The sequence below is a fragment of the Plutella xylostella genome, chromosome 16 (assembly GCF_932276165.1).
Source record: "Plutella xylostella chromosome 16, ilPluXylo3.1, whole genome shotgun sequence".
In the NCBI taxonomy this organism is placed as follows: domain Eukaryota; kingdom Metazoa; phylum Arthropoda; class Insecta; order Lepidoptera; family Plutellidae; genus Plutella; species Plutella xylostella.
In genome coordinates, this window is record NC_063996.1 from 8,914,083 (window position 1) to 8,934,141 (window position 20,059).

Below are 20,059 nucleotides of genomic sequence, written 5' to 3' on the forward strand. Positions count from 1 at the left end.
TGCTGTAGCAAAGACAGCTTTACATCTATTGGTCTGCAGTTAAACTGTCCATGTAGCGTCGCGAGGCGGTCAAGTTCAAGTGAGTTCTGAGTTACCTTATCACGGTATCAGCCGGCGAGCAGGGGGCAGTGAGGCAGTGCCGCCGGGACCGCACTGCTGGGACAACGTGCTTCTCAGTACACTGTGTCAAGTTCAGTGCTTAGCCGTATTCAAATATAAGGTGAGCAAATACTTAAGGTTTTACTTTATGTTTGTGTGTTTAGGTACGAGAGAGATGTTGCACTAATGAGCTGGCTGCATTGTTTCAGACGTCTCACATGTGATAAAATTTCATGCTTCCTCTTAGTACCCACATAAATCTGAATTAATATTAAAACCTAAGCAACCACTAAGGTAAATAGCGTAAAAACATATTTATTTTAGTTTCACAATAAAAATTAATCTAGCTACTCCAGATGCATGCGAGTACTATAAGTCTATAACATGTAGATACATTAAAAGGCTCCCCTCGCCTCTATCAAATGGACCGGAGTGCTCTGTATACTGTTATCCTGTGAAATTTTCATAATAATCTCAATGTGCTATTACACTCCCGACTCTCGCGAGCAATATAAGTTCCAGTGACTTAAGAAAAGGGTAGCTTAATGACTCCGTATGTAATATTGAAGTATATTTAACAGAATAGGTAATATCAACTATAATAAACGTAAACATTGTGTTCAAATTTGTTTTTTTTAAATTGCGGCCATGGCTTTTTCTGGTGGAACTTATTCATTGCTCGCGAGTGTAAAAATTCGGCAAAGAGCCCGTTATTTTTTTATGTTACTTAGTTATACATAGATACTTACAAGTACATAATTATTTTATATACGATACGTTACACTATAAAGACAAGATAATTTTAATTGCGTATAAAATAAAAGACATTTTATTCTAATTGACGCAATTACGCTATAAATTAATGATGCATTAAACTGCATAAAACCCATAATTTTCATACTTAGTTCAATGACAAATCCATCCACTTTTCACTGCACTGTACGAGATATCGCTAAAATGGCTCGGTTCCTCATTAGAGGGACTAAACGCCAATATTTGGAGCAAGTCCAGCCAGATCCAGTTTACTGAACTCGTTTCCAGATTTAAAGCTGTTGAGGGCCGGTCACTGATCTAGATCTTAAACAGGCTTTCAGGCTCCCTAAAGTGGAGAATCAGTGATCGACACGGTACAGAGCTTAATTGTGCCTATTTATGTGGTTCGTTGCCTTCTTATGTAGTTTTTGTAACAAAAAGGTGGGTTAAGGCGCAAACTTTTGTGTGTTAACATATTGTAATCATTGACAAAAATATAATCAGAAAAACTCAGAAGATAAGTACTTAGGTACTTACAATCAAACAAGTTCCTGACTCAAAAGTTAAGTTAATTACAGTTTCTGAGTAGAACCTAAAGTTTTTCTCTTAATGCATACGTTTTATATCCCCAAAGTACATACGCAGAGGTCGTTTGCAGCTGTTGAACCCTTAGAAATAATAATGTGTATATTTTAAGGTACGTTTCCAGTATTGAAACTTTCAAACGTCATGAACACGGGATACAGTCATGTCTATCGAAACGTAATTAAATAATTAGTTCAAAGGTTTTACAAAAAAATACGTCCAACTGGACAATGTTATTTGTACGTAGTTTACGTTTATGTGTAGTTAGTACTTACTTTCATTCCTAATAATATATGCTCACAAGTCTCACGACTGCAATCCCTGAAGGGGTAGTCAGAGGTGACTCGGAAGTGAGCCACTCGTTTTTCGCTGTGCATTAATTTGTACTCATGTGATAGGTAGCGAGCGAGTCGTATCGCCATAATGTATAGTAAATCAATGAACTGCTGAGGACCACGTCGGCCCTCGGGATCATCAACCGCCCTTTAAACAAATCATTAAAAGGTCATCGAAGTAAGTTACTACAATAAAAGCGCGTTGTAACCTACCCTAATTAAAAACAAGCTGTAATAGGACCTATCTCACCGGTTGAACAAGTTTAGCTGGTTTCAAAATTTTATGCTTTAGGTACCTAATCAAAATTTTGGTACAAGTGCCAGGTACTGCTGATTTGCATTTGTCATTCTTTCGCTTCAGTGTATATGAGTCAAAGTTGTGCTTCGTGTCTCTGTGGATGTGTCCCACACTATACAAAAGTTAGGTATCGTTTTAGTTAGATATGTGGTACAGGAAAAGTAAAAACAGGAACAAGAAACCTGATTTTCCAAAATCGTTGACACGTTGTTAGACTAGGTAGAGGTAGATATAGGTATATCAGGTACGCTTATAATTTCGGCAACTACAAACAAACAGTGTACCTACTTAGGTAAGTATTTTCGCCTTAATGTTTACTGGAAAAGATAGAAAAATCCTCAGGATCCATGAGAAGTCAAAATCAAAATGATGCCTTTCTTTTTAAAATGTCTATCTGACTCATGGGGCGGTCCTAAACAAACATTATGTGTAGTAAAAAAAGGTATATGGCTCGATGTAAACAGCCTTTCTATAAATCATGAATACAGTACCTACATACTATCATAGAATAACTAAGTACTTAGTTACTACTAGTACTTAGTTATTCTATGATACTATTTTAATCCATGATGTGTAACGTATTACATGAACTACTGTAGGTAATTTTGATAATAAGTAATTTCAGTTTCAATTTAAACGTAAATCCCATAATAACTTATATTATACTCATCAAATTAAATAATTAGATATAATATATTATAATTTATGAACATTATAATTATAATTATTATCAAAATCCGGTTGACACACGAAAAAACCAAAATATTACAAACTTGAACAATAATTGTAGTTTTTTTCTGTAGTAAATTATAATAATTGTAAATAGCCTTTTAGAAGGAAAACTAGACAAAACCTGATAATTCTCAGCATTATATTCTAGGCCGCCAGTAATTGCGCTAATAGCGTTTTTATCCAGATTAAGTTATACAAATAGATATTACTTATGTACCTTTTATATTTCCTTGGAGACGTCTACTCTACGAGCATCCCTATGAAATCATGAAATAAAGATAGGCGCCGTTAGAAATTTAAACTTCTATGAATAGAATATTCTTTAATTGTACACACACAAGAACAGAATTATAAAGATTATTTATACAAACACATAGTACACACAAGTCGGTCTCATTACTAAAAGCGATTTTTTCAAGACAACCTTTGGGTGGAATAATTATTATATAACTTGAGATAATAATCTTAAGATTATTCTTCAAAAAGCTCAGGTATCGGACATATCTCTTTAAATTAGCGGCAATAAGCCGGTTATATCTGTCGAAGGACCGATGACCGGTGGGGAAGAGCAGTTCTCGAATGGCGCCCCCCAGTAACCGTACCACCACCAACGAACGCCTGTTAACAGTTGCAAAGCAAAGTTGCGTCAGATGCTCAAATCTACGATAATTGCTAATGTTCGATGGTGGTAACCCCACCGAGCCGATGCGAGATGGGTGGGCAGTAGCTGGATGAAGAAGGCGGAGCACAAAGTTTGGTGACGCTCCTTGGGCTTTCCCATGTCCATTGTCCATGTCTAACATTTGACATTTGAAAATATCGATTACTCGCCTAAAGATTTTACTTATGCATAGGATATTGGTAGAGACGGTCATTTTGAGACGGTGATAATTTGGTTTGAGACACTTTTCAACCTAGCATGCTAGCATATTGATAACAACTATTATTAGGTTTCAATTTTTATTATAATTAATCATACCGTTTTATATTAATAATATTTTGTGTCTTGACATCACGACCCATCACGTCCCATCTGCTGGGGTAGGGTCTCCTTCCAATGAAGGAAGGGTTTTTAGGCCTAGTCCACGCTGGCCTAGTGCGGGTTAGTGGGTTTTGTATCTTGAACAAATTTGGCGTACAAATAAGGAGGCCTATACCCAACAGTGGGCGATAGAAGGCTGATGATGATGATGATGATGATGTATCTTGAACAAAATAAATGCCTTTTTCTTTCTTCTTTAGATTAAATACAATTAAATTTTTCATTTATTGTGTTCGTTTGTGAGTCACCTATGACTACCCCTTTGGGGATTACAGTCGTTACACTCACGGGCAATGAAAAGGTTCCATTGAGAAAAGCACTAAATTACTTATAAATAAATTGAAAAGGCTAGCTTAATGCCGTCTTCTGCAACATTGAAGTACATTTAACAGAGCATCAGGATATTACCAACTAAAATCGGTAATTTAACAAGCTGAAGGCAGATAAGCATTAAGAAAAAAAATTTGATCCAATTTTAAATTAAATCTTGAAAAAATTGGGGTTGTTTGTTGTCGGCATTTTGTGAGTGGAACTTTTTCATTGCCCGGCAGTGTATCATATTTTATTAATTGGCTTCATAATGTAACTCCAATGTCCCCACTGTTTCCAGAGTGACCATGCCATCGGGTGCGATAGTCCCGTTCCCGGTGGAGCGCGAGCTGGAGAAGAACCCGGACATCACCCGGGCCGACCTGGACCGGCTGCGCGCCTGGCTCGCCACGCAGCCGCACCTGCCCGGGGAACATATCACAGGTGATACACAGAGCATCATCGGCTAAGGGTGCCTCCTCGAGTGACCCTGGGTGACTCTGGTACACCTTGCTCAGTCAATCTGACGCTTATCTGACTGGCCTATCCTTTCACCGCAGTGGTAAACCTTATTGTAGCTTTATATAGATCATCATCATCTGCCTGTGTTGGACATAGACCTACCAATGGGCATCACTATATTCAGTACTAGCCTACCATTCCATATCCTGCCGCAGCCGGCTACCGGCTACCTGCGTTAGGTCATCGATCTACGCCTGTTGATGGTCTCCAATCGAATACTCTTCATCATCATCGTTAGCTAAGCTACTATTGGTCACGATAAAAGAGCCCAATTTGCAGCTTATGTCTGAATAACTTATTTATTACATTGATAGATACGTCTCTATAGAATTAATATTATTATTTCTAGCACTCCCTTCATCCGGCCAACACTGAACCTATTACAACATAGGGTAGGAATCATTTAGTTTGTAACTCCAAAGATTATCAACTCAGCCCCAGTAGTTACACGTGGTCACACATTGTTGTCATCTCGAACTCAGCCCAGCTACATAATAGTGCGCGTGTCTTCAATGAAACCGTTTTACCTTAGAGCAGTTATTACTTACTTACTGCACTTAACCTTGGTGCGTCCACAGGCGGCACTTTGACCTGTTATTTTCTATGTCATTATCTCGCTTGGTCTGTGGTATAATGCGGATTGTTTGTGAAGTAGAGCTGCTAAGGACCTTGCCGTAGCGCATGTACTCTCAGTAGCTCCTAAAAGATGCACTGTAGCGCTTTGCACAAATAAAACACGGTATATTATTATGTTTGGATAAGGATAGATTTTTTTATATAGGGTCATTGGTAAGTCAATTTATTTCTTTAAATGGGTGATAGAGTATTTCCAGTCGCATGAACCCTATAATGCCATATCCGAAACTTGGTAAAGTTTAACATATCGACTTAGCAATCACCCTGTATAATTCAGACAGCACAGTTATGCTTGTGGTAGATAGTCAATACTCCTGGAGCCCACATACTTGGCGTAACCGAGTTATGTCTCAAGTCCATTCCTTCCGTGACAAGGAAACTATTAAGCAAAGTGTGAAAAAGCAGTAATAGATAGATAGATAGCGTGAAGGTAGAATGACTGGCAAATTGTAATTGATCACAGAATGCGATTTTACGCCGCAATAAACTTGAGTTGAGTTGAGTTGAGATGACAAATGCATTTGACGCCATTGACGCTTGTCCAGTGTATGCGATGCAAGTACATTCGTACTCTAGTTTATTTTCAATTTAACGATTCGTTTACAAGGTACTGAAAGTACCTGTAGATGAGTAAACGGTTCACTTCACTATAGGACCACTTGGCTATCGGACCAGAAGTATAAAATAGTATAAGTATTTGTAAAACTGATAATTATATTTACTTAATTATAGGAATAAATAATATAATAAGTAAAGGCATTAGCATATAGCCTTCTTCCGTATCCTAGAACATAATACTACATGCATATTTGTACCTTCGTGTACTGTTTAAATAAATTGTAAGAAATCACTTAGGTACTTCATTTTCCGTAAGAAGACGGTTAAAGTATTATGTAGTTTAGCCTTGACACTGTTGAAAAACTAGTCCTGGGAAATAGGTAAGTTCACACGATCTTCATACCCTAGTAATGTGTACATTTGACACAAACGGATGAACTTTAATTAGTTTAGAATATAATAATCATTATTATGAAAAACTTCACAAAAAACATAGCGACCTTCACATTGCAAATAATTAAACCAACTTATGTACCTACTTAAATATAAAGTAGCTGGAAGCATGAAAAAAATGGATCAAGTAAGTACCTACTTACTTAACTTTTCTACGGCCAAAAACTTTTACACAATGTAGGTATAAATGTCCCTCACTAACTGCAGCCCAAGTACTAATAATAATATTATGTGGGGACATCTTACACACGTCCATTCGACCCCTAAATAGGTAGAGCCTGTAATATGAGTTTCTGACTGCTGATATATCTACACAAATACATAGATAGATACAAATTATATAGATATCAACGCCCATGACCCGAGTACTATATAAGAAATATTTGTCAGCCCCAGCAAGGAATCGAACCCGGGACCTTCGACATCCAACTACTACGTCATTCGGGCGGCAGACTAACTGTAGCGGTTTGTTCCAGACCTGGACCTGGCGCTGGTGTTCCACTGCTGCGAGCGCTCCGCGGAGGTGTCGAAGCAGGTGCTGGACCTCCACTACACGCTGCGGACGCTGTTCACGACGCTCTTCAGCGGCAGAGTCTTGGACGTTAAAGTTGAGAACTGCCTCAATGTCACGTGAGTCTCCCGCGACTTCGGTCATAGCATACAGTACATATAATGTAAATTGAATGAATGTGAGTGAGTCGATACAAAAGGACATCAAATCATCATCACCATGGCTGGATATGGCATATTCACCAAGGGCTTTACAGTAAAACTTCCACCTTCTCAGGGAAGTTAACATCAGATGCTGTTAAGGTGGTTGGTGCTACATAGATATTATCAGTCCGCTGTTTTCATTGAAGAGTAAAAGGAGTGAACAGGTTTGCCAAGAAGAGGCATCTCCAATGAATCCATACCATTTCTAAGTACGAGTTTGTTTCCTAAAGCAGGCTTCAAAATAAACCTTTCCTAATTGCCACATATTTCTCAATTCGCAGCCTCCTCTCCCCCTGCCCGGTGCCCACAGCTGAAGGCTACCGGGCGATCTACTGCCGCCTCCTCGACCCTGACCCTCGCCTGTTCGTGTTCCCCGACATCGTGCGGACCTTCATGATGACCTTTGACCTGTGGCAGCTGCAGGAGGGCAGCTGGCCCGGGCTCGTCATCCTCATCGACATGGACCAGTGCAAGATGGGCCACGTCACCCGGCTCGACCCCATGACTGTGCGCCAAGTGCTGTACTTCTTGCAGGTTTGTGGTTACAACATGTTTGTTACTAGGTACTCTGCTTCGACCATTTAGTTCTCTGTGACGTCTTTATGTCCACTCTGGTAAATTATTCGAAGCGGCCAAAGATATTTGGAGTACTTGTAGGTAAATACAATGTTGGCATCAGCCTGTGAAGCGTGATGATGATGTCTTCCATGCCGATGCGGCTACGGCGACTGCTGCTTGTTATTTAGGCTTCACTGGTGTGCCCTTGTGTGGCTAACATAGCCAATCTTGGCGGTAAAAGTTCGTTCGCATATACCACACTTCAAAACTCCATTCTCATAATTATAGAAAGGCAAAATGGTTTAAGCGCCATGACATAAAATGTTCACCAGAGCGATTTAAAGTTTGAAATTTTCGAAAAAAAATCATATCTCTGTAATTATTCTAGCTATGGCTTTGAAAATTAAAATACGTTAAATTGAAATAGTTTTCTATGTTATTCTGTATATAAAATGAATGTACATATTCTATTTACTGAAATAAGGGACATAAGACATAGGCATCTGAAATCTCAGTCAGGTAAAATTGGCTTAAACGACATTAACATTTTAATTAAATACAAGTAAAAACAATTTAAACACCAAGGAGATTTAACCATCACACTAGGATAATGTTTTATAATAATTTATGTTACTTTAAACATTCCATAAGAATGAATTAACCGCCAGACTAAGGCAATTTATATCTAAGATGAATGACTTAAAGAATAAATGAACTTATAATTGGACCTCAGAACTCGAGAACGGTTGAACCGATTTTGGTCTAGAAACATTTGTGGAAGTCCAGGGAAGGTATAAAAGGTAAGAAGGGTAGGGTAGGGTAGGGTAGGGTAGGATAGGATAGGGTAGGGTAGGGTAGGGTAGGGTAGGGTAGGGTAGGGTAGGGTAGGGTAGGGTAGGGTAGGGTAGGATAGGGTAGGGTAGGGTAAGAAGCGGTACCTGCGGGCCAGCTAGATTGAAAACAAAAAATTCATAATATCTCACCAAGTCGAGCAAAGAAGCGGCATGGCCGTACCTTTTCTCGAAGCATTATTTTATTATAAACTTTATTAATATATTGTTCACCGCGAAATCACTTTGAGATTGAGATCCAAGTGATCAGGTTTACTTATTCATCAATTAATAATCATAATCCAACCGACATTTCTTCGTCCGTCTCTATGCCACCATTCTGTCACCGCCTTTGTCCACCTTCCGTCCTGCCTTCGAGCCAAGTGTCCTGCCGACTCCCATTTCAGTTCAGTGACCTGTATACCGACGTCGAAGACTTTTGTCTTTTGGCGAATTACCACGCTCCATAGCTCTCTGTGCAACTCTGATTAGGTGCACAGTTTCCTTGGTCAGCGTCCATGTATCGGCACCTATGTTAGTGTAGGCAAGACACATTAGCAATTATCAATTCATAAGCAGCGTCGCTCGCTTTAAACTATGTGTCAGATTCATACAAGATACGCTAGATTTGATAAGCAAGCGACGATGATTTAGGATTGTTAATGGCTAATGTTTAGTGGTGGTAACCCCAAAGGACTATCACAATGTGAGTTACGTCTCACCACACAGCCGGACCGAGAACCAAATCGACCGACGATTAGTCGAAAATGGAGACACTTCTGGATGTTAGGAATAAGAGGGTTGCTGATGTCAATAGTGATCACCACTTAGTCGATGGAAAAATCTGCTTGAAGATAGTGGGAGTTTAGGAGCAGGCCACAAGATCTGCCAAAGGTGTTGTGTCGTGTAAATAAGCTGCAGGACCCACAAGTTAGAAGATAACTTAGTATCCAGACCGACAACAAATACCATCTACTAAGTCTGGACGAGGTCTCATTCAAAGATCAAAGGTCTGGCATCAAAGACGTGTTGTTAAAAATTTGCGAAGAAATAATAAGGCACAAGGAACACTTAAATAATGAATGGTATGTCTAAAGAAACATGGGATATGATCAACCATCAAGGAAGACTTCACGTCGAACTAGACGACCGTTCTAAAGAAGCACTTGCGTACGAGTATTTTCTTTGTGAACTTAATATCAAACGAAATTTAAAAAAGACAAACGCTGCTAGGGGTGACTCTATATCCAGAAATGAGACCACAACCATCGGCTGCCATAGAAAACATGAAGGATCTATACAAAGCATCTTGAAGAACATTGCAACAAAACACAGGATATCGCCTTGTTACTATGGAAGATTGACTTTCAAGATGGTATGGCCACATTGCCGAAGTTTTTAATGATCCTAACCACCACCTGAGGAGTTGGATGCAGATGTAAATATACCAGGATCATCTTGTTTGTTGATGCATAATCGTAATCATTATGATGAATAAAATCGGCAGGTCGCTAAGGCTAGTCAGAGGCCTTCGGGCGGCTTGAAAACGTCTGACAGTTGGGTTGCCCACTTACCCAACAACTCTCTCAGCACAGATTGCTTGTGTTCGAGCCCACCAACCCGCGCTAGGCCAGCGTGGTAGACTAGGCCTAAACCATTCCTTCATTGGAAGGAGACCCGTGCCCCAGCAGTGGGGATGTAATGGGTCGTGATGATGATTAATGATGAGATTGATGACTATCCTGCATCTTGACAGAAACTTAAATATCCAACCCCCAAATAAGACGAATTGATACGGACCATACGATCGCTGAAGAGTGGCAAAGTACCAGGGAACGATGGATTTCCTACGAAGGCATAAAAAGCAGGATAGATGCAATATACCAGATATTGCACTCTTCAGCGATGGAGGATGATGAAGTGAAGTTAGAGTAAAAGTTAATTTAATTCATGTCCAACTTTTTCCTATAAGGTTTGCTTTTCGTTAAAATACTTTATTCTGAAAATTATGGGATACAAACAGGTCGTGGTCACTCCAACCTAACAATTATCAAAATCGGTTAAGTTCATCCAGAGTTTTGCGCTTGGGAACACATTTTCGGTTAGATTTTTATATAGATAAGAAATGCTGTTTCTGACCAGATTTCGATGTAAGTAAATGATTTAAGAATAAGTTTATTTTTGATATATAATTTTTATTTTGTATAAAAAGTAATGTCATGTTAATACATTAAAAATATTTTACATTAAGAACCATACTGTCATAGAAAAAATATTTTATAAAAAATAATTATTTGGATTGATCCTTTTAGAGAAATGTTAAAATTCCCTACTTGCATAGAAACAGCAATTTAGGAGTAAGGATCCAAGTGCATATTTTTATTAATAACTCAATAAATATTAATTATAGCAACACTATTATTTAGAACCGTAATATAATACCTAGATATTATAATTTAATATAGTTATCTGGTAATATAATAAAAAATATTTATAGTTTTATACTGGCGAACGAATCTGAGTTTGTACCTACGTAATTGCGCTGCGCACGCGGCGCTAACTGTCGCATAGACGCACGTCCTTTCCCAATGAACGTCCCGGCGGGGTACTGAAGCGACACCATTCCAACCGGGCCTATTTATATATTGGCGTTTTCACGCAATATCCTTCTGAATATAATAATAATATAACAGCTTAAACACCAAAAACCGCTTCATTGAGATTGTTTTGAATTGTTTTATATCACTTATATCAATTATCTACAAATCGCAAAACACCGCTTAAATGCCAATTGTACCATTAAACAGATTTAGGTAAAGTTGTATTAACCGCCAAACGCCGCGAGTAAGACTGACCGGTAAAATGGTTTAAGTGCCAGTGAGGCTTAAATTACAATTACGTAAAATATATTAAGTGCTTTTATGTTATTTTTGACAATCAGGTAGGTCGCTTAAGTAACTAATGATACAAATTCACATTCATGCAAAATGAATTAAGTCACAGTGTTTTACTGTTTTAGTAAGGGTAAAATGTTTTATATAACTTTATTATTGATCATGTATGTTTGAACATACAAATGACTAAAAAATTGGCTCTTAATACAAGAAAAAAGTATTAAGATTTCCAAAATCACCGATGTCTTAAGCGCCAAAAAAGTGCTCAGATCGAAACGAGACCCGCACCATTCGAAAGAGAAAAATCAGGCGATTCCAACGGTGTATATAACTCATATTCGCCAAAAGTGGCGGATAAAACATTCTGCCTTTCCACCGTCGATATGTTATAGCCGCAGGTGGTCGGGCCTTCAACTGATCTCGCTTAGTGTCGAGATCTTTACGTCTTTTTTCTTCAAACGTGAAAACATTTGTCTGAACCCGGCGTCTCCATTCAGGCCTCTCGGCAGCGCACTTCTCCCAGTTCTCTGGTGCTATATTACAGCTCTTAATGTGCCTCTTCAACACGTCTTTATATCGAAGAAACTGGCCACCTTGTTTCCGTTTGCCATCTCGGAGCTCCGAATAGAACACACGCTTGGCCAGCCTCTCATCGGTCATACGGGAGAAATGCCCGCACCAACGCAACTGTCGTCTCATCAAATAGGCTTCAATGCCGCCAACATTTGCCCTGCGCAGTACCTCTGTATTGCCAACGCGATCTGACCATTTGATATTCAAAATGTCTCGAAGGCACAACTGAGCATAGACTGAACTCAAAGAGCACTACAACAGTCTTTATCCAGGTACTGCTTGCTACTGCTTTAGGTTATTAGATAACTTATTACTCCAATTGGAGTGCGTCCCACTCTTAATTTGACTATTTTTAAATACAAGTCATCAAGAACCTCACAATACATAAGGACTATCTATCCCTACTTCCAGGAAGCAATGCTGGTCCGGCTCCAATCCGTACACTTCCTGAACGCGCCGTCGTTCATGGACCGAGTGATGATGCTGCTCAAGCCGTTCATGAAGAAGCGCCTGCTGGACATGATCCGCATCCACGAGCCCGGCTCCACTGCAGTCTACGACCTGGTGCCGCGAGAAGGGTTCCCCAAGGAGAACGGCGGGGAGCACATGGACTATAATAGTATTAGAGGTGAGGGGGGGTTCTGTGATTGGTGGAGCCGTTGGTACGGTTGGCGTCGATAAGAAAAGAAGTATCTGATTCTGATAGTTGTCTGAAGTTGGGTACGGTTTTCATGGTGTGATTCACGGTCATCTGCACATAGGTAGTAGAGTCTTTCCAGTGAGCTTATAAAAAGGCTTATTAGCCTGTCGACGACAAACAAGCATAATAGTCACTTATACGTTCCCAGAACCGGGCAATAGCGGTCAGTAACTCCTCTTCCTCCTCCCATGTTATCTTCTATGCATTCATAGAAAGACCTCTGTATACTTTTTTGACTTCAGCTTTAGCATGTAAACCCATCCTTTCTCCCTTCCAGACCTCACAATCCAAAGGTTCAAGGACAACGCGGCGTACTTCCAGGAGGAGATGAAGAAGCGCGTCAACGAGTCGCTCCGGCCCGGCGGCAAGAAGACCACGGTCGAGGACCTGTTCGGCATCCAGGGCAGCTTCAAGAAACTAGACATAGACTAGGGTTTACTATAGCATACGCTGATGTGCAGAAAGGGACGTAATACTTACTAAACAAAAATATTAACAAACAGTAGTGTGTTACAACAGTGAATGTTTCAATTCATGGCATTAAAACTTTACGAGTAAAACATTAAAGGTAATGTAACATGTTACACAGCGAGCATTCGTGCAGTCAGTACGTAGTGTTACGGGGAAACCAGCGAGCAACGAGCCCTCGTTGCTTGCTTTGAGTGCTCCACCCGGCTGTCACATGCTCGCTGGGAATGTTACATTACAGTCCGTAATGTTAGTCAGAGCTTAAAACTAATGATGTCTTACTTTAACAGTATACGAGTAGAAAGTGACACGCATATATTTAATATGCCGACACTAGCTTAATGTTCTTTTCTGCAACTTAGCGATAGTATAGCGTATAAGAGAATTTAGGATAAGGATTGGTTGGAATGAAATGGTGTGCGATTAAAGTTTTAAGATTTTGGATGACGGTGTTTTAATAGTGTAAGACTGTAAGCTATATGAGTATCATGATGATCGAAAACTATATGAGTCCTGCCTGATGCGGAATTGGAAATAACTTAAATTTTCCGCTATACCTTCTTGTATATGGGCATAGAATAATACACTAATATGAGTTACGGAGAGTTTTTGGTATGAAGATAAACTAAATGTGATTAATCGTGAAGTGATTATTGTGAGGTGTTTCTATCACTTTTCCTGATAATAATGGAACTTCGGGCTGGATGAAAGTGAACACTATTATTGCCAGGATGACTGCTGATCTCGAGGCTGTCCAAACATGGACAGCAGCTTACGGTCTCCTAGTTAATCCCACTAAAACCCAAGTTATGTTTGTTGGCAGCAGGTATCACTTGGCTAGATTGCGAAACGGCCCACTACCACCAGTAACATTTGATGGGGTTTCCTTGAGTTACTGTAACAATGTTAAAAACCTGGGTCTTCACATTCAGAATAACCTGTCATGGGAATTGAAAGTTTCAGAAGTTAGTCGCAAGATCTATGCTTCGATGCATGGACTAAAACGACTGCAGAATTTCTTGCCGTACTCGACCAAAGTTACGTTAGTCAACTCCTTGTTGCTCCCTATTATTGACTACGCAGATGTGTGCTACCCTGATCTCACCGAAGAGCTACTTGATAAACTCGACCGTCTACTCAACTTATGCATTCGCTATATTTTTGGCCTGCGTAAGTATGATCACGTCTCTGTAGTGCCCTATGGCCTACTTATTCAATTTATTAAAATAGATACCTAAATACCTAAGTACCTAACATCTTTTGCATTAACTTAAATTCAAAATATTTTGTTAACTTACATTGTATAAAATATAAAAATAACTAGTTACAATATTTACAGTTAGTAGTAATTGTTTAATATCATAATAATATAAAGAAACCTAAAAATAATTTATACGTATTCTAAATTGTAAATTTAAGTATAGCATATATATATATTAGTAATGTATAAAAGTAAAAATTATTATAATATAGTAAACATTAAAATAAGTGACAAACAGACAGACAAGACTAAACGTATTTTATATAGATAATTCTGTCGAGTCGTGCGCCGGCCAGCGGTAGCGCATGCGGTGACGTAGAATCCTTATCGCAGATCCACGCGCGAGCGAGATCGCATGATATTGTTCATATACTCGCACGCGGCTACCTGAGCCGGCCCGCGGCCGGCAGTCCGCTTTCGCACTCCGCCGCTAGTAGATTATTTTATTCGCTAATTATTTGCTTGCGTCGAGAATACCTACTCCGCTTATTCTTAAATCTATTGTATGTGCTATCATTTCTAAGCTATTTCTTCTACTATACTTTCTACTCCTTCTTGCTTCTTTCTAAAAGACTTTTGTGTGTGTGTACTTTGTGCAATAAACTTTCATTTCATTATTGTGCACTTGGGACTTTAATTGCTTATCCTGCCTACACACGCCACTATATTGGTGACCCCGTAAAAGGACACTTTGAAGATGGCTCAAGAAAAAGCATCGACATCATCGACATCATCGTCAGCGGAGACCTTCCGAGTTGGCGTGAGAATTCCGCCCTTCTACGCGGAGAAGCCAGGGCTGTGGTTCAGCCAGATGGAGGCGCAGTTCACCCTGGCCAACATCAAGACCGACGAGACGAAGTACTTCTACGTCGTCGGCAACCTGGATGCCCAATACGCCGCGGAGGTAGAGGACATAATTTCCTACCCTCCGGACGCGGACAAATACGAAAAGCTCAAAACCGAGCTCATCAAGAGGCTGTCGGCGTCACGCGAGAAGAAGGTGAAGCAGCTTCTCATGCACGAGGAGCTCGGAGACCGGAAGCCCTCGCAATTCTACCGGCACCTGAAGGACCTGGCCGGCCCCGGAGTACCTGACGAGTTCCTGCGGACCATCTGGACGAGCCGCCTGCCCAGCTCCACTCAGGCCATCATCGCATCCCAATCCAAGACGGACCTGACTGAGCTGGCCGAGTTAGCTGACAGGATCCACGACGTCGTCGGTACCCAGGTCGGATGTACAGCCGCTGTCACCTCCACAGCAGCTGCACAAGGTACGTCGGGTGGCGCCGCCAGCTCGGAGATCGCCGCCCTCACCAGGCAGATGGAGAAGCTGGCGGACAAGGTGGACCGAATGTCCCGCCCCCGGGAACGCTCCAGCAGCCGCACGCGTCACGGTCGTCGATCCAGCTCCACCCGCTCATCATCAGCATACCGACGGTACCCACAGTGCTGGTACCACCAGAACTTCGGCGAGCGGGCGAAACGGTGCGTGAAACCGTGCGACTACCCTCAGGCGGGAAATGCTCGGGGCAATCAGTAATGGCGACTGATGATTGTCCGAGTGCGGGTCGCCTGTTCATCACCGATCAACGGTCGAAGGTGCAGTTCCTGGTCGACACTGGTAGCGACCTCTGTGTCTATCCCCGATCGGCAATAGCGCGACATTTGGACAAAACTAATTACGAGTTGTGTGCGGCCAACGGTACTTCAATTAAAACGTACGGGTTCATAAATGTTGTACTAAACCTAGGCTTACGCCGCGACTTTGCTTGGCGATTTATTGTTGCTGATGTAACAAAGGCGATAATAGGCGTGGATTTTTTGTGCTTTTATAATTTGGTTGTTGATTGCAGGAACAAACGCCTCATCGATAACAATACTAGCCTCACCACCCCGGCTTCGCCTGCCCGTCGTACTGATGACATCTCATCGGTTAAAGTAAGTCTCGGTAATTCCGCATACATTCACATACTACGCGAATTTCCAGACATCACTCGTCCTCATGGCACACACCGCACTCCCAAACACAAAACTGTCCACCACATCCGCACCACACCTGGGCCACCAGTATCAGGTTCACCCCGTAGGTTGGCCCCTGACAAATTAAAAATTGCCAAGACCGAATTCGAGGCCATGTTGCAAGCTGGCACCTGTAGACCATCAGAGTCGCCCTGGTCTTCACCACTCCACCTCGCGCCGAAGAAGGACGACGGTTGGCGCCCTTGTGGAGACTACAGAATGCTGAACGCCCGTACTATTCCGGACTCTTACCCCATCCGGCACATCCAGGACTTTGCTCACAGCCTGTCTGGCTGTACCGTCTTCTCCCAGATCGACCTGGTCAAGGCGTATAACCAGATTCCTGTGCATCCGGATGACATCCCGAAGACCGCCATCACCACGCCGTTCGGTCTTTTCGAATTCCCGTACATGACGTTCGGACTTCGAAATGCCGGTCAGACGTTTCAGCGCTTCGTGGATGAGATGCTCAGGGGTCTGGATTTCACATACTCGTATATCGACGATTTTCTGGTCTTCTCGAAAGACCAGAAGACCCACGAGACCCACCTGCGCCAGCTCTTCACCAGACTGAGGGAATACGGTATGGTCATCAACAGCTCTAAGAGCGTCTTTGGTGTGCCGGAGGTAAATTTCTTAGGCTATAATATTTCAGCCAAAGGAACACGGCCCCTACCTTCCAAGGTCGAGGCCATTCACAACTTCCCTGCACCGAAAACTGTCAGGGAACTACGAAGGTTCCTCGGGATGCTAAACTTTTACCGAAGGTTTATTCCCGAGGCTGCCACTCACCAAGCACCGTTAAATGCCCTACTAACTGGATCGGTAAAAGGTTCGCATCCCGTGGACTTCTCTTCACAGGAACACCTGGCTTTCCAGAAGTGCAAGGACAGCTTGTGTCAAGCAGCAATGCTGGCGCATCCTGATTGCAACGCAAAGTTGGCGTTGGTCACGGACGCGTCAGACAAGGCCATTGGATCTGTCCTGCAGCAGCTGACCGAGGGAGCATGGGAGCCTCTCGCTTTCTTTTCGCGTAAGTTGAGCCCTGCACAGGTTAAGTATTCTCCTTACGACCGAGAGTTGCTCGCCATTTACGAGAGTGTGAAATATTTCCGTCACATGTTGGAGGCTCGTGATTTCGTCATTTATACGGACCACAAGCCTATCACGTTTGCTTTCCACTCTCGTAAAGACAATTGTTCTCCCCGGCAGTTCAGACATTTAGACTTCATCGCACAATTCACCACCGATATACGGCACATCTCGGGGAAGAACAATGTCGTGGCGGACACACTTTCGCGTATTGAGGAGATTGCTCAACCTGTGCACGCTGAAAGGATTGCCGCCGCTCAACTCGAGGACCCGGAGCTGAAACAGCTGCTGGCTGGAGACACTTCTCTGCACCTGAAGCAGGTAAGTATACCTGGAACAGGTAGTCGGTTGTATTGTGACATCAGCTCCTCAACCCCAAGACCGTACGTGCCCAAGGAGTTGCGTACTGCAATTTTCGCAAGCTTGCACTCCTTCAGTCATCCTGGCACCAAAGCAACTGCGAAACTGGTTTCAGACCGCTACGTCTGGCCAGGCGTTAGGAAGGACTGTCGTGAGTGGGTTCGATCCTGCTTACCTTGCCAACGATCAAAGATCACACGTCACGTGTCTGCTCCATTAGGCACCTACAAATTACCCCAGTCAAGGTTCGCCTTCATCCACATTGACCTCGTGGGACCTTTGCCATTGTGTCAAGGTTTCCGGTATTGTCTCACCGCCGTCGATCGCTTCACGCGATGGCCTGAGGCAATACCACTAGCAGATATGACTGCTGAGTCAGTGGCAAAGGCCCTGCTGAGTGGCTGGTTCTCTCGTTTTGGGTGCCCCACGGATATAGTTACGGATAGAGGAGGGCAGTTTGAATCCGCTCTATTTAAGGCCCTATCCACGATTGCTGGATTCCAGCATCGTCGAACCACGGCGTACCATCCAGCTTGCAATGGACTGGTGGAGAGATTCCACCGTCAATTTAAAGCTGCGATAACTTGCCATGCAAACAACAATTGGGTGGAATCTCAAGACATTTGGAGTGTGACCCAGACACTACCACACCTACCTCTCACACTCACCACAACACACCAAACACACCTCCTCACACAGTCACTCGTCACACTCCAAATGCGGAAAATCGAGACATACTTCGTGCTGATGATGATGAAGATGTCGTCAGGACGACGAGATCAGGGCGTCGCGTACGATTTCCCGACTATTATCGCCCTTGACGGTCTCTGGAGGGGGGTGATGTAGTGCCCTATGGCCTACTTATTCAATTTATTAAAATAGATACCTAAATACCTAAGTACCTAACATCTTTTGCATTAACTTAAATTCAAAATATTTTGTTAACTTACATTGTATAAAATATAAAAATAACTAGTTACAATATTTACAGTTAGTAGTAATTGTTTAATATCATAATAATATAAAGAAACCTAAAAATAATTTATACCTATTCTAAATTGTAAATTTAAGTATAGCATATATATATATTAGTAATGTATAAAAGTAAAAATTATTATAATATAGTAAACATTAAAATAAGTGACAAACAGACAGACAAGACTAAACGTATTTTATATAGATAATTCTGTCGAGTCGTGCGCCGGCCAGCGGTAGCGCATGCGGTGACGTAGAATCCTTATCGCAGATCCACGCGCGAGCGAGATCGCATGATATTGTTCATATACTCGCACGCGGCTACCTGAGCCGGCCCGCGGCCGGCAGTCCGCTTTCGCACTCCGCCGCTAGTAGATTATTTTATTCGCTAATTATTTGCTTGCGTCGAGAATACCTACTCCGCTTATTCTTAAATCTATTGTATGTGCTATCATTTCTAAGCTATTTCTTCTACTATACTTTCTACTCCTTCTTGCTTCTTTCTAAAAGACTTTTGTGTGTGTGTACTTTGTGCAATAAACTTTCATTTCATTATTGTGCACTTGGGACTTTAATTGCTTATCCTGCCTACACACGCCACTATATCTCCACATTTCGGAATCAACTCAAGTGGCTCAATATCCGTCATCAAAGGAATCCTCATATTGTTTCCCTAGTCCATGGTATAGTGTATAATCCTAATGCCCCTTCTTACTTAGCAGAACGTTTCTCATTCTTCGACTCTACTGACCGTCCTCAACGGTCAAGTAGAAATATGCTCTTTCGAACCCCAGAGCATAATGCGGCAGGGTATTCGGATTCTTTCACCGTGTCAGCGGTTCGCTTGTGGAACCAGTTACCATTGCATATAAGGCAATCGCAGTCCATTGAAATTTTGAAGTCTAAGGTTCGTCTGCACTACCTCCAGAAACAGAACAATCAGCTTAACTGATATAATACACATGTTTTGTTGTAAGTAGTATGTAAGTGTGACGATGACATTATTATATAAGTATATATAATATTATTCTAGTTAAGTATAGTATGTATTAGGTTTATGTATTGTATATGTATGTAACTTATAGGTATATATTTATTATACATGTATTATATACAAGTAAGTATATTCTAGTGTTTATAGGTATTTTAACAAAATTATCTTTCCTCTCAGTCTTTCGCACTACCTATAACTTTCTCCACAACACCCAAGGTTAGGTGGAAGAGAATGCTGTTAGCATTAAGTTCGCCTATGTACATAAGTTTATTATTGTGCAATAAAGAATTTAATAATAA

At 41.5% G+C, this 20,059-nt stretch overlaps 1 protein-coding gene across 2 annotated transcripts; it reads left to right on the forward strand.

Moving 5' to 3' along the window:
* Positions 1–94: 94 nt before the first annotated feature.
* On the forward strand, positions 95–13,503 carry LOC105388374 (alpha-tocopherol transfer protein-like). 2 transcript variants are annotated; one of them, XM_048626339.1, is made up of 7 exons: positions 111–220; positions 1,241–1,246; positions 4,459–4,597; positions 6,799–6,952; positions 7,318–7,570; positions 12,303–12,519; positions 12,869–13,503. In XM_048626339.1, exons 3-7 carry the CDS (start codon positions 4,462–4,464, stop codon positions 13,021–13,023), a joined length of 915 nt encoding a protein of 304 aa, XP_048482296.1. In that variant the 5' UTR covers positions 111–220; positions 1,241–1,246; positions 4,459–4,461; the 3' UTR covers positions 13,024–13,503. The 2 variants fall into 2 exon arrangements, with proteins under 2 accessions (XP_037974330.2, XP_048482296.1); XM_038118402.2 differs by lacking the exon at positions 1,241–1,246 and having other exon boundaries at positions 95–220; positions 4,455–4,597.
* The last annotated feature ends 6,556 nt before the right edge of the window (positions 13,504–20,059 follow it).